The sequence below is a fragment of the Ochotona curzoniae genome, unplaced genomic scaffold (assembly GCF_017591425.1).
Source record: "Ochotona curzoniae isolate NIBS_2020 unplaced genomic scaffold, NIBS_Ocur_1.0 scaffold_3835, whole genome shotgun sequence".
In the NCBI taxonomy this organism is placed as follows: domain Eukaryota; kingdom Metazoa; phylum Chordata; class Mammalia; order Lagomorpha; family Ochotonidae; genus Ochotona; species Ochotona curzoniae.
The window spans coordinates 3,612,782-3,627,995 of record NW_024467114.1 but is presented as its reverse complement, the minus strand read 5'-3'; the positions used below and the strand labels follow the sequence as shown (position 1 = coordinate 3,627,995).

Below are 15,214 nucleotides of genomic sequence, written 5' to 3'. Positions count from 1 at the left end.
TTTCTCTGCCCCCCAAGCATTCAGCACCTGGCTCACATCACGTCGGATCTCCTAGAAGACGAGGGGCCATACAGAAGGGTCACCAGACAACGGGAGGTTCTACCATTCGCCTAGAAGTTGATGCTGTATACTTCCCTACTGCCTGTCCAACCCTGATGGTGATGACAGCAGTGACTTTGTATCTGGGGTCCTGTGTCCAGCTGCTTTGGGAAATTGCTAGATCATCACACGTGCCCGGTGATGACAATAGAAATGGCCCTTGAGTCAATGCGAAGCCTTGCATGAACAGCTGGTGAAACCCCACCACCTTACCAACTGCATACGTACTTCCAGGTCCAGCAGAAATTGAGCTTTTTTATAGAGCTAAAACCCACAGTGGGAGTAAGCCTTGCCTCCACGGATAGGGTAAGGCTTTGCTGATGCCAACGTGCACATGCCCTCAATTGCTCTATCTCACTTTCACGGGCCTGGAATCGCAACTTTCAGGAAGACATAAGTGGATTTTATTTGTCTCTGCTGATGGGAACTGCAGCTCACTCGGAGCACACCCACCCATGTTGCTCCAAGGAAGGCTCCTAGGAAGCACAGGAATGTCCCCGGGGCCTAGAGGCAGGGAGTCAGCTGGAACCCTCAGCAGTAGCAGGAAAGCTGCCTAAGTCCCAGTTCTGAATTCGGAGTGAAGCCCCAGCACATCGGGTGGATTTCTCGTTCTACCGAGTGCAGTCTTCACCTTCAAATTTTAACCCACAGTGCTAAAAAGCAAATGAGTGGGGTACTTATGATAGTAGACATTTTTACACCCCTCTAACTGTCGTGGTATTAAATACAATCCATTTTTCCAGGGTTCCACCAGCATCCTGTATCTTTCTCATACGGCATGTTTGAAATCATTTAATCTCCCTCTGTAATTTATAATGCAAGGTGCATTTAGTTAATAACTGGTTGTTAAATATTTCTAAATGCATATGGAATTAAACATATACAGTTTTTGTAACTTCTTGTAATTGATCATAAAAGTTTCTTTTTAAGGCAGGAGTTCTCTAATCCACTTGTATTTCAGTGTGCCAGCCAAGTGAACGGAGGACGGTACGGAACCACGAAAGACTACCCCGATGATGCCATCCGGTTTGCCAGAAGCCACCCTCTAATGTACCAGCCCATAAAGCCCGCCCACAAAAAGCCAATTCTGGTGAGAACAGACGGGAAGTACAACCTGAAGCAGATAGCAGTGGACCGAGTGGAAGCCGAGGACGGCCAGTATGACGTCTTATTTATTGGGACAGGTAAAAACACGACCCAGTGCCTAACTCTCTGTGAACTCCCAAGGGGCTGATCCAGTAGACATTGAAAGGGCCATAGTGTTGACCAGCAGTTGGAAGAGTACTTGGCAAGGTTGATGGGGCAATGGTAAATTGACTCTTCAAACTGATAGCTGGGATAACTCTTTTTTGAAGAGTCATCCATACGTCACCTCTGGTTTAGCAGCCTGTTTGCAAACTGCTAGCCAAAATGGGAGCCTAGACTCCTCCCGGGATGGCAGTCATGGCAGCTGATGCCAGCTACCAGGCAACAGCGCCATCACCACTTGAGCATATTCAAAAGTGAAATTTTCAGATTTTTCCTTTCAGTTGGTCTCATGTGTTAGATGTAGCTCGTGAAAGAAAACACGACTCTTTCCAGAACAATGAAAGAGTGTAGCCAGCCCTGCAGTGTCCGAGCTCTGTCTTTGGAGCCCCCAGCTCCGCTCTTCCGGCTCTTTCGAGGCAGTCTGTAACGCAGCACCAAGGAGGACTGGGTGGAGCGAGGGACTTCCTTTCAAATGAAGATTCGCAGTGGGAGTTGGATAAAAGGGACCAAAACCCGTCAAAAGGAAGTGACAAGTGCCGGAGAGCCACGCACTGTGGGGTGACTGTCATGCACAGCTTTGCTTTTTTGTTTGACATAAAATGTGTAATATTTAATATGTATGGTTAGTTTTCAGCATACAGATTTAAATTTCTTTTAGTTAATGTGAAATACAACTCACTATTATTTATTCAACTGTAGTCTGATTTTATTAACCGAACTACAAGCTCTGTCTGATCATTGTCAACCAGCCGCTCACACACCACGGAAACAGTTGCTGTCAGCACTTCCAGAGTACTCAGCTGAGCTGTCGGTTCTAGCTCTACACCAAGATATTGATGTAGGAACTGTCGTCTTGCTGAGAACTTATTAGAAGGAGCAAGATTAGAATATCAGGGATAAAGATAGATATTTAAAATATGAAAATAAATTTGCAAAATAGTTGATAATCATGGAAGTTAAATCGGGTTTAAGAGGAGCCATATGCTTCTTGAACTGGTGGCTACTCAGTTTTTCCTCATTGAAACCATGTGAGTATAAATATAAGCATGTGTGTATGTGTGTGTGTGATTTCCATGATATGTTGCTTAGAATATTCCTGAAAGATACATGTCGAACTTTTTTAACCTTGAAGCAGATTTATGTGAAAAGTATTCTTGCGTCATATATCACAGAAAGAACTATAATAATATATAATAATAATAATATGGTGGCTTTCTCCTATTTGACAATTTCAGAAGATATTATTTTCTGAACATATAATTGTATTTAAAGACAGAATTATTTGTAAATATATGGGTATAAATGCTACCTGATCTAAATCATTGGTTAAACACGTATTTTTTGTTCATTGAAAAATACACATATATAAGTAGTAATATGATTTTTTTATTGGCAAAAACATTTTATGCAACTAAGTTGCAAATCTTGCTGGAATTCAGTCTTTTCATTGCACATTACTTTTTCATTGTTGAAAAGCAGTGTGTGCGTAGTTTTCAGTTTCCCTGCTTTTTTACAGACAATGGAATTGTACTGAAAGTCATCACCATTTACAACCAAGAAACAGAGTCAATGGAAGAAGTAATTCTAGAAGAACTTCAGATATTCAAGGTACTTTTTGTCAAAAATACAGCCCCAATGTGTGTGCTAAGGTGAATGTGGATGGGCCGTACACATCCGTTGTGTCAGTTTTTCCTGGCGGGGATGCTGTGAGGTGAGAGCAGGTCGAAGTGACGATGGAAAGGCCTGTTTGATCATCATAAATTTTTCAACTGAAGAAGCCAAACCTCCCAGTGAAGAATCCCAGTGCACAACTGGGACTGCAGAGAAATAACACGTGGGTCACGGGTGGATTCCAGGCTGTCGCTGCCAAGTCACCTCTCGTCCAAAGGTGTCGCCACTGGCAACAGGAGGCATGCTCCCATTGTGCAACCCAGGGCATTGTTGGATATTAACCACACGGAGAATTCCCTGGAGAGGAAAAGAAAGAGAACACGATGGTGGAAGCTTAGGCGTGATGACAGCAAGCACGTGTACGTGTGTGCGTTATGTACATTTGCACAGGCAGGTGTCAACGCTCCAGCAATCAGGTCTCCAAGGTGACCATGAACATGGAACTCATGATCGCTGACTGTTGGCTCTGGGAAGGTGCTGGGTCAGCTCCCTGAAATTTCTGACAGTAGGGTACATGACTAATCAATATGTAACCTTGTTTGTGTGCGTCTGCCTAAAGACATCTTTGCACACTTTTGATTAACTTTGAAGGTACAGCCAGCAGTATTATAATTCACACCTGAATGAAGCTTACGAAACAGAAATTTCTCAGCAGTTGACAGATCACGGCCTCTGGGAACTGGAGACACTCGGTAACACTACAGCACTGTGTTTAGGTTAAAACAGCAAAACACTCAGCAAAAAAAGGCCCAGACATGTGATGGACATGGTACTCAGTAGTCCATGAAAAGGACATGTCGCAATGTGACAGATGCTGAAACGGCACTGCACAGTGCCAGCTTGCCAGACCTCCGCTGGGAACACGTGCATTCAGCTGCTCTGGGTTGTTGCTGATTTCTGCATGGTGATGTTTGTGAAAGCAAATGTGGGTCCTAGGGCTGCACCCTGTACCAGGCAGCAAAGTGGGAAATGCGGAATCTGTGACTTAGGAAGCTTGGCTATATATGGGTGTAATGGGAATTATGAAAAAGTTTGATGAATGAATAGCAGGGCATGTGGACCTGGCTGTCCTGGACACCACATTGCCCAGACAAAAGCTGACGCCCATGTGTCCCCAGAACAGCCAGTCTGCTATGTGAGATATCATTTCATATTAAAGCAACCAGCACCATATCCTTTAAGCAGCACAGTTGCCTGATTGAATGAATAAATGAAAGTGTGCAAATGTAGAAAGGGCTCTGCAGTTTAAAATATTAGAAAGAAATGCACTGACATACAGGATGAAATGAATCTGTAATTCTTGGAAGGGAAGTCGGTCTCAGGGAAGACGCCCCCTGCTGGTGGTCCTCCGGGTGCATGTTGAGCTGGCGGGATGCTCTGGTCTCAACGGCCCTCAAATAAGCACAGGCCTGCAAGCGACTCTATTCCTCGGCCTTCATTTGTTCCAGTGCCAAGAAAATCAAGTCATTCATCCGTTCAGGGAATCCTGGGTTCTTAGTAATTCAACACAATCATCCCAATGGAAAGAAATTGTCTGAGACGTAGGATAACGTAGTGAAAGGGTGCATGGTGCTTCGACAGTAACACCTCGTCAAAGGCACAACTGCTCTACCATTCAACTACTTTGCTAGAAAGAACAGGACTGTATTGTCTTACTCAAAGATAACTTGAGACATCGGTAATGTTTAACTGTAAACACAAGAAGTGCATTCCTCAGTCAGCCAGTTGGACTATCCACTGCTGCTTTGTTACTTGTCAGCGCCATTCCATTAGAAAGAATCTCTTGAAACTCACATATCTAATTAGATTTCAGGTAACTTACAACTATACTAAGGAAGATAATCTTCTATTTCCTTTCTTTAAAAGGCAACTGTTCTTTTAATTTCAGGATCCAGTTCCTATTATCTCTATGGAGATCTCCGCAAAGAGAGTAAGTTTGTGTGTGTGTGTGTGTGTGTGTGTGTGTGTGTGTGCTCGCACCACCTGTGAGTTAGGGGCCATGGAGGTAGGAACAGTAGTAGTTCATGTGATCAGATATAAACTAGTTGTGGTTTCCTCATCCACTGCGTCGCCAGGACTGTTAGCAGGAAGTTGGTGTGGAAGTGGGGCAGCCAGGACTCAAACTGACACTCCAGCATGGCATGCCAGCATTGGAAGCAGCAGTTAACCCACTGCACCACAGCCCTAGCCCCTAATGTTTTCATTTCGTTTTTCCATGAGCGCTCTGAGCTGTCCTCCTGCGTCCCTCACTGGTTCTCAGAAAAGCAGACAGTAACTTAGATTTAGCAGATGTCCTCCCCTTCCATTTCCATGGGGAAAAGAGTCCTACAGACAGGACAGGACTCCCGGGTGGCTTTCCCAGCTTGGGCAGAGAGAAACCGAGAGGACGTCGGGAGCTGTGTGTGTCAGTGCCTCCTCGCTTCACCCACAGCTGCTGCACATTGTCTCAGAGACACCTGGGAATCACTGCGCGTGTTTAAGCAACGGGAGCAGGATGTTAAACTCTGCCACTTGACCTGTATGCTCAGTACAGCACAATTTTTACCACACCCTTGCATCTACATAAAGCAAGTGCGTGACCCATATAACTGAAGAATGTATATACGTCCAGCTGGTCTTCTCAGTTTTCATAACAATATTGAAAGATCTCTTATTTATTCAATCTCCGTTTGGATGGCCCCTTGACTTTTTTTTTAAAAAAAGATTTATTTATTCATTGGAAAGTCAGATATACAGAGAGGAGGAGAGACAGAGAGGAAGATCTTCTGTCCGATGATTCACTCCCCAAGTGAGCACAACAGCTGATGCTATGCCGATCCGAAGCCAGGAGCCAGGAACCTCTTCCAGGTCTCCCACACAGGTGCAGGGTCCCAAGGCTTCGGGCCATCCTCGACTGCTTTCCCAGGCCAATAGCAGGGAGCTGGATGGGAAGTGGAGCTGCAGGGATTAGAACCGGCGCCCATATGGGATCCTGGCACGTTCAAGGCAAGGACTTCAGCCACTAGGCCACGCTGCCGGGCCCCAGGCCCCTTGACTTTTAAGGAAAGATCTAGAAAGTTAGCAGGTGCCAGTCTTTCTGCCTAGATAACGAACAGAAGCTTAGACAGTTTTGAAGTGCTTGTTGGGCTCAGCCTGACAGCTCTGGCGCTCTTGCATTTGAGTCTGTGAAAGTACTTGAAGTGCTGGAGAACCCAAGGCAGGAGTGGGACCTTACCCAGCGAGAGCAGCGGGTTGCCTGGGGGAGTGCCCGCACAGGGGGTTGTGAGAACATCGAGGTGTCTCTGTCCGCCCTCTGCAGCAGCAGCTGTACGTCGGAGCCTCGTCGGCCGTGGCACAGGTCCGATTCCACCACTGCGACATGTACGGCAGCGCCTGTGCCGACTGCTGCCTCGCTCGGGACCCGTACTGCGCCTGGGACGGCATCGCCTGCTCCCGCTACTACCCGTCGGGCACGCACGCGAAAAGGTGAGACGCATCCGCAGCCACAGTTCTGCCATCTGTACGGGTGTCTTTTGCTTTTTGCACCCATTTCATGAAATCAACCCTGCTTTTTTATTATTTACTTAAACGAGTCACCGCACTCATATTTTATGCATGGTAGAAACTTGGAAAACTGGCCATCTTCCCAAACATAAACTGGTGCTGATTGTTACGGATAGAAGCCAGAGCCAACATGCTGGTGGGCTGTCCTCCCACCCAGGTTTGAGTCAACTCTTCCCTCTTCTGAAACTTCTGCTGCAAGACATGAAACAAGTTTAGATAAGCTTGAAATGTGGAAATCGCAAGCCCCACTTGTGAAGGGCTGAGGGCTGAAAAGGAAAATAAATAAACAGATTCTGCAATCCTTCCTGCACTTGCCCCCTCCTCCCCGCCAGCTGTTCTTCATTTGCTCCATTCATATAGCTTAGCTCCTGGGCAGCTGCACGACCTGGGTAATTCGTGAACCGTGTGAGCTAAGGCAGCTCAGCTGAATCAGGCTGTGAGGTCGCTGGCGTTTGACGCAAGGCACACCCCAGGACTGCGCACACAGGAGCCAGCGGGCAGGGCGCCTCGGGATCATCTCGGTGATCCTGACCCGAGGAAGCAGTGTCTACCTTGGGGAAGTAAGCAGGGGGAGGCAGGTTGTTGTTTCTAGATTTCTCATAATAAAGTGACCTACAACAAAATAAGCCAAACATAAAACTGTAAGAACTTGCCCTGCTGAAAACCAGTTTGTATTAATTTCTGTTTTCTTACTGTTTTCCGTGCAGTTACTTTTCCTGAAGTTTTGCAGAATCTTTTCTTTTTTACCAGTTTAGTATATCTGCTGGTTTTTTTATAAGATTTAGTTCTTTTTATCTGAAAGGCAGCATTACAGAGAGATTTCACCTCCTAGTTTGTTCCCCAGTGGCCGCAATGGCCAGAACTGAGTCGATCCGAAGCCAGGAGCCAAGAGCGTCCATCCAGTCTCCCGCTCGGGTACATTGTACTGTAGACCATCCTTTGCTGCTTTCTCAGGCCATAAACAGGGAGCTGAATCAGAAGTGGAGCAGCCAGGACTTGAACCAGTGCCCATATGGGATGCCGGCCCTGCAGGCAGAGGCCTGAACTAGTACTCCATGGCACTGGTCCCTGTAGCTGCTGTCTTTGTAAGTTCACATATATAGTAGAATCTCGGTGGAAAAAAACTTCAATAACTCAGCATTTTGAGTAACCTGACCTGGGATAAATGAACATTTCAATGAATGCTGAAAGAAAGGATATGGTAAACCAATAGCAAGCTGACACTTTGAGAAGCCATTTCAGAACTGAACTATTGACACTGACTTTAATACAAATGCTTGTTGATATTCAAAAACAATTCTCAAAGAATGAACTGTAAGTTGCTTTGAAAATACCGAGTAGTGACTCACTCGCCCATTCAGCTGGCGGCCACCTTGTGTTCATGAATGAAGACTCGGCCACAGCCCCATGTCTGCAGGAGGGCAGAAGCCAATGGAGAGAGTGGCATTGCGATGGCGATGGTGGCACCTCACTGCTGAGTCGTTACCACGCGCACAGCACTGGACTGAGTTCCTCATGCTTGATGGCTGAGTTGTATCATATCAGTGCAGGCTGAAGGTCAAGGGCCAGTTTGGGACCAGCAGGTTAAGCCCCCGCCTGCAGCACCTTCATCCCACACAAGCACCAACCAGTCCAGCTGCTCTGCTTCAGAGCCAGCTCCCTGCTGATGCGCCTGGGAAAGCAGCGGAAGAGGCTCTGTGCTCAGGCCCTTCCACCCACACAAGAGACCCAGCTCAAGTTCCAGACTCCTGGCTTTGGGCTGGCTGTCATGAGCATGGAAACTGAACCAGCAGATGAAAAATCAGTCTCTCTCCAACTCTCCCTTTCAAATAAACATAAATCTCATTTAAAAAAAAAATAAGATTTTAAAAACTGAGGGCAGAGACATAAGGAAATTCCAGTGAAAGACAACTTTGCTCAAACTTTCTCAAACTCCTTTCTAAACTTTGAAGTAAAGGACAGCTATTTGGGGGAGTGTACCATGGCCCAAGACCTCGCCGGACCATGTGACATCTTTCTTTTTTCAAGATTTGTTTTATTTTTATTGCAAAGTTAGATATACAGAGAGGAGGAGAGACAGACAGGAAGATCTTCCATCCGATGATTCACACCCCAAGTGACTACAACAGCCGGTGCTGGGCCGATCCAAAGCCAAGAGCCAGGAGCCTCCTCCAGGTCACCCACGCAGGTGCAGGGTCCCAAAGCATTGCGCCATCCTCGACTGCTTTCCCAGGCCACAAGCGGGGAGCTGGATGGGAAGTGGAGCTGCCAGGATTAGAACCGGCGCCCATATGGGACCCCAGCGCATTCAAGGCAAGGACTTTAGCCACTAGGCCATGCCGCCAGGCCCAAACATCTTTTCTTTTTAAAGGCGTTTTTCCAGTGAGTTGGAACACATATTTGCACTCTTGTTCACACTTCCCCTCAAGAGCTGACTCAGGCCTGTGTGACTGCCTGCATAGGACACCGTCCCTGCTCATGGGAAGAACTTACCGTTTAATCTGTTATTCATGGAGGCCTTGGAGTCCTGGCGGTGACGCGCTGCACCGGGAAGCAGAGTCGTGGCAGTCATTTAGTTCTGCTCTGGGTACCCCATGGGTCGGTCATGTGTAGCTGTTAACGCTGGCCTGAAGTAACACTGAAGCCTGTGACTGACTGCCTTTATGGTTCCCTTCACTGCAGGTTCCACTTTCCAGTCAGTCAGACAGGGTGATCCGTGTGGTAGTTTTAATCTTACTTTTCTAGAAACCTGGGCCTTTGGATAAGATTTTCTAATCAGCAGTCTCTATTTTAAAGGAAACACGCTTTTGTCCATCTGTAACAGGAACTCTTTAACCTGGCTGGAAGCGTTTATGTCTTCCCTGGCTTTTTGTCGTGTGTTGTGTTGTTAAGCTCGGGACTCTGTGTGGGAAAGCCCTTCGCTTCTTGAAGTGGCTTTGCTTGGTCACGGCCTGGAGGATGGAAGGGCAGCCAGGACTGAGAGCTAAATGACACCAGGCAAGATGCTCACTGTCATTTAGACAACAGCAGCCGCGCGGGAGGGCAGCCGTGGGGTTCACGTGGAATGCTCGCGGCCACTCAGGGGGCGAGTGTCGTGTGACAGCCCCTCACCCCTGGGTAACGCCTCCGCCTCGCCTGCCACTTCCCCACCCCCAGGCTTGAGCAGAGGCCGGGACTGAGAGAAGCGAGTGGTGTGACACCTCCGTGTGACACCTGGACTTTCGTCTCTGGCCTTGATTTCACAGTTGCAGTCCTAATTATTGAGAAATTCCTCAGAGATACAGAGAATTAGAACAGGACAGTCAGCAAGCTGTGTTCACACGTACGGATTATCGTCCTTAGTTACACAGATCTAAGCTGTCTAGAGTGTGAAGATGGGCCGGAAGTGAGCCTGGTGCAACGGGCAGATGGAAGGGCAAGAACAACGTGCTGAGTCTCGGTTGACGTGAGACGTGCGCAGCTGGACGAGGCAGCACACCGTCCCGTTGTCAACGCTCTGTCGGTAAAAGAATGCACTCAGGGCATTTGAGCTGATCTCCTTTGACTAGAAACTGGTTTGTGCTGACAGATCACAACGGCTACAGGAAAAAAAAACTCAAGTTCAAATACCTTTTTCATATGTGCTTTATTAAATAAACGTTACCATGTCTATACTCTATTCTGTCTCAAATCCATTGTCTTTATCTACATACATTTCTGGCCCAAGACACTCCTTTCAATCCGGGAGACTTCTTACTAAACTTTGAAATGAAACATGAAGAAAAATCCTTGAAATATTAAGTGAGTTAGGATTCAAACTTGGGCAAGCATTTAAAGACCAATTGTTTTATACAACTTTTTTTAAATTTATTTGTGTTTATTTCAAAGGCAGAGCTACAGAGGGAGAGTGAGAGACTCAGCGAGCCTCCATCTGCTGGTTCACTCTGCAGATGGCCACAATGGCCCGTGCTGAGCCAGGGGGTTCATCTGGCTCTCCCATGCAGGAGCAGGGGCTTAAGCAGTTGGGCCATCGTCTGCTGCTTTCCCAGGCACATTAGCAGGGAGCTGGATGGAAGTGGAATAGCTGAGACTCGAACTGGTGCCTCTATGGGATGCCTGCTGCCAGTAGAAACCCAGCGTGCCACCCCACTGCACAGGCACAGTTAGAGGCCTCTTCCTACTGGAGAGCAGTCGTGGAAACACAGGAGACTACTCGGATTTCCCTGGTAGAGCAGGCCCGAGTCACTACTGGAGGGACCGTCCCCTGGGTTCAGGGAGAAGGGTTCTAGCCATGTCCCCCGCTTCCTGTGTTGCAGGCGGTTCCGCAGGCAAGATGTGCGACACGGCAACGCAGCTCAGCAGTGCTTCGGTCAGCAGTTTGTGGGTGAGTGCTGGGTTTACTCAGAAGACTAGCCACACACTTGGGAAGCAGAGCCCGTGGTTGCCTGTGGCTCATGCACTTGGTGACAGGCTCAGCAGAAGTCATCTGCCCCTTGCGTGCAATGTCTGTGGCTTTGATAAGTCATCTCTATGTAACTGGGAAAATTGCCTCCACCCAGCCTGCTAGTAAACCTCAAAGCAAGGACTTGTGGAGCAAGAAAGCCACGCACTGCAGGGCCCCACAGGACCCTCAGGCACGTGTGACGGAACTTGTAGCCATTCAGAAGAACATGCAGTGGACAGGGGGCACTTTCCCTGTTTTCCTGGAGGAGGGTAAGCCGAGGCTGGAGGCTTCAAGGTTGCTGGCAGACAGACAGTCTGATGCAGAAGGCTGGAGGGGCATCCCAGTGAGACGCAAACAGGAGCTAGACCCCAGCAAACGCAAGGCAAGGCCTTACCTTGGGGAAGAGGGAGCTCAGCCTGGGAGATGAGGACTCAGGGGTAGGGATGAGAAATCCTCAAGGGGTTAAAACAAACCAAAAAAGGATAAAGCCACTGGTGTGTATTGGCTCGCTGTGTCCAGGGATACTTGTGTGTAAGCAAATTTGAATTCAAGTCCAGTGAGATCCCTTCCGGCCCCAGACATAGATGGAAATTAGCAGAAAGCTCTGGTTCACACCGCCCTTATCCATCCACAGCGCTCTCCTTAGCTGCAGCAGCCCACACCTGGCAGGTGCAATCCCACGTCGAGAGCTCAGTCACCTGCCTCCTGGCTGCTGGGCCCATGATCTTGAATGTGGTCCTGAACCTGTGTGACCATGGCACTCACCAACCCTTCCCACTCCATCAATCAGCATGGCTAGTGGCTGCTCCACGAGGCCAGCACTGCTGTGCCTTCTCTCTGTCCTCACCGTGCCCAGCTTCCCACCTGTCTACCCTGGCCTGCTGTAGAACCTGCTTATCCTTTAACGCCCACCTCTGGGTAGGGCATTGTCTCTGGGTGATTCCCTTAAACAGCCTGCATACAAACTAGCAGCTAGTCAACAAGGGTTGTTAATGTTGCTGCAGGAATCTGCATAGGGAAAGTTTGGAAAATAAAATCACGTCCCGTGGAAGGAGATTCCTGGAGACTGATGTCCCTGTCCACTTTGCAGGGGACGCACTGGACCAGACGGAAGAGCGCCTGGCCTACGGCATAGAGAACAACAGCACGCTGCTGGAATGCACGCCGCGGTCCCTGCAGGCCAAGGTCGTCTGGTTCGTGCAGAAAGGACACGAAACAAGAAAGGAGGAGGTAATTCCGCATGCTCCCACCACGGTGTTCGATGTGTGACAGATGCTGAGCACATCTGTAATGAGTTCAAGGTGTCAGCAGACTGCCGAACCACTCGGGTCTTACTACACACGGCTACCGCATGAGGGCGCTCTGGTCGGCCACTGGCCCAGACACGGGACAGTGCTGCCCTGAGAGCACCTGAGCCATCACGCCTAAGGGCGTCATGACCTGCTTACTTGACTGACTCTGGTGACCCCACGCCCACGCAGCAATTAGAGGGGAATGCGGGCTAGCCAGGGAGACGGTGCACGGTGGCCGTCAGAGTCCTGGGGAGGAGTTGTGTATTGAGCAAAGGAAATTCCAGAGGCCTGCCTGAGGCACCGGGGAGAAGCGGCAGGTGCGTGTCAGTGGACGGTGGACCCGGGGCCGCCTCCCCGTGTGTTGGTGCGAGAGACATCTGCCACCAGGCGTGAGATGGCTGAATCCAAGTAGGGGCTGCTTGAGCTTTCCCACTGGCTCTTTCTCCGGCCGAGGGCGATCTAACATGTTGTCACCTCTAAGAGATGACAGTGTGTACACTCAGAGTAGCTGGGCCCCTGAGATGCTCCTTACAGACTCAGGCACCTCTGCCTGATGGAAACAGTAGGACTAACGCATGCTAACGCGCCACGCAATCCAGAGAGGGGCATTCTCCTGAACGTGTCTGATGCTGGTAGAATAAACATGCTGAGGGCCCAGCACAGTAACCTGGCAGCTAGGGTCCTCACCTTGGACACACCGGGATCCCATATGGGCACCGGTTCTGATCCCAGCGGCCCCATTTCCCATCCAGCTCCCTGCTTGTGGCCTGGGAAAGCAATAGAGGACGGCCCAAAGCTAAGGCAAAACACAGCCAGGCACAGCAGGTGGCGAGGTGGCTCCGCCCCCAGCGATGGCTTCTCTGTCCTTGCAGGTGAAGACGGACGACAGAGTGGTCAAGATGGAGCTCGGCCTGCTCTTCCTGCGCGTGCGCAAGTCGGACGCGGGCACCTACTTCTGCCAGGCGGTGGAGCACGGCTTTGTGCACACGGTGCGCAGGCTGGTGCTGCAGGTGGTGGACGAGCCGCGCGTGCAGAGCATGTTCCGCAAGGAGCGCGAGGGGCCCGCGCCTGCCCGCACGCTGTGCCCCGCGCACACCACGGGAGGCGGCCAGCACGGAACCACGCCCTGGTACAAGGAATTTCTGCAGCTGATCGGCTACAGCAACTTCCAGCGAGTGGAAGAATACTGCGAGAAAGTGTGGTGCAGTGACCGAAAGCGGAAAAAGCTGAAGGCGGCCTCCAGATGGAAGCAGGCGCACCCGCAGGACAAGGCGCTGCGCCCCGGCTCCGAGCACTACCGCCTGCCCAGGCACGCGCGGGGCTCCTGACTTGGGGCGTCCCTGAGTGTGCAACCTTGAAAACACTTTCCGAGAGGAACCCCCAGCGTCTCTGCATCACTCAGATCTCTGTCCTGCAGACAGGACTGTGAGGGCATTAAGTTATTAAGCATACTCCCTCGCCTGGACAACCCGCACCTTAAATCCGCCTGCTTCCTTGAACATCTGCGTTACTTCATGGTTTCATAGTCTATTTATCAAAAAACAAAAGAATGACCATAGCTGTAGTTGTTAAGTAACGTGGCTGCTTTCCCACGGCAATTATTAGCCTATCCTTGGAAGAGTATTAGAACTTGAAAGATTAGAGAATTTCATAGCCATAGAAAATATATTTAAAAATAAGTATTTTCATCTTTCTGCCTCCACTGTGATAGAAGATGGGTGGAGTGCCAGGTTGCGGTGACATTCGGCGGGACTGCCCTCTGCGCCGGAGGCGCGCGTGGCAGGTGTGCGCATTCAGTGTTGTCGCTTCCGTCACGTTCCATTCCCGTGTGGCAAGAGCGATCCTGGGTGGCCAGCGAACCCAGTGCGGAGGCGGTGAGCACTCCTCCGAGCTGGCGGCTGCCCTGCTGGCAGAGAAAGCTTGCACCTCCTAGGACAGATGTGACGGGGCACTGCTCAGCCCCTTTGCAGGAGCAAGTAAGTGACTCACAAGGAAGTTAAGCACGGAGGCTGCGTGTTTATCAAGAACGTATTGCCTTGCAAGGCGGAAACAAGGCCGTGGCAGCACTGAAGTTATGGAAGCTAAGGTTTTCAGTTTTCTGAAGTTCAGAAAATATCCCAAATTCTTGGAGCGGGGGGCATTTGTCTCAGATATCAAATTTTCCTCTTTATTTTCCACTAGCAAACAGGAAGCTTGTTTCGTGTTCATTCAGCTCCTGAGCGATTCAGGGCCTGGTTTTCTCACGAATGTCATCAGATGTTATGCTTTAAACATGTCTGCTTCTGGAAGCCTCTCCATCTCCTGATTAAGCATCTACCCAGTTGCCTCTGTAGAATATGGAATTTTTATGAGATGTTTTCCTTTAAATAAAAAGTGGAGGTCAGTGGATTGCACATGGGAACAATGAGAAATATTTATGTAGATGTTAATTTTAAATAATTTATCAGTTTCCAAGTTATCTCTGTAAAGCTATACACTTAATAGAAGTTAAAGTGTCGATATTTATAGTGGCTTTTAATTTTGTTGTAAAAGATTAAGTACATACATTTTTTAAGTACAAATAGGTTCCCGAGTTCCAAAAGACCCAATAAACGCGAATACATTGAAAACCAGCATCTCATGAAAAGCCCACCTGCTGTTAACCTGCGATTCCACCAGAGGTCGCTGCTGTCCGCCAATGGCGATGGGAAACGCTCGTATTGGGTTACACAGGAGGGGGAAAGACCGTTCTAGCAGATCCATCCATACGGATCACAGCGCCTTACAACGCCCCTGCGTGCAGGACCCAACGTCAACAGGTAAACCCGTGAAGCGGGAGCCATGGCCAGCGGCTGCTGCTGATTGCCCTGCACTGCGGTGGACTGTGAGGTGGCCCTGGTGTCCGGGGCCGGCGGGTTGAGAAGCACCCCTGTCCTGAGCATCATGTGCACCTGCACGG

At 49.3% G+C, this 15,214-nt stretch overlaps 1 protein-coding gene across 1 annotated transcript in view; it reads left to right on the top strand.

Moving 5' to 3' along the window:
- SEMA3E (semaphorin 3E) overlaps positions 1-13,826 on the top strand; it is a 168,062-nt gene extending 154,236 nt beyond the window's left edge. Inside the window, exons 11-17 of the mRNA XM_040964788.1 lie at positions 1,061-1,283; positions 2,864-2,955; positions 4,907-4,948; positions 6,317-6,483; positions 10,857-10,924; positions 12,075-12,214; positions 13,149-13,826. Coding sequence (XP_040820722.1) covers positions 1,061-1,283; positions 2,864-2,955; positions 4,907-4,948; positions 6,317-6,483; positions 10,857-10,924; positions 12,075-12,214; positions 13,149-13,604 — 1,188 coding nt within the window. The 3' untranslated portion in view covers positions 13,605-13,826. The remainder of the gene's footprint in view (positions 1-1,060; positions 1,284-2,863; positions 2,956-4,906; positions 4,949-6,316; positions 6,484-10,856; positions 10,925-12,074; positions 12,215-13,148) is intronic.
- Positions 13,827-15,214: the final 1,388 nt, after the last annotated feature.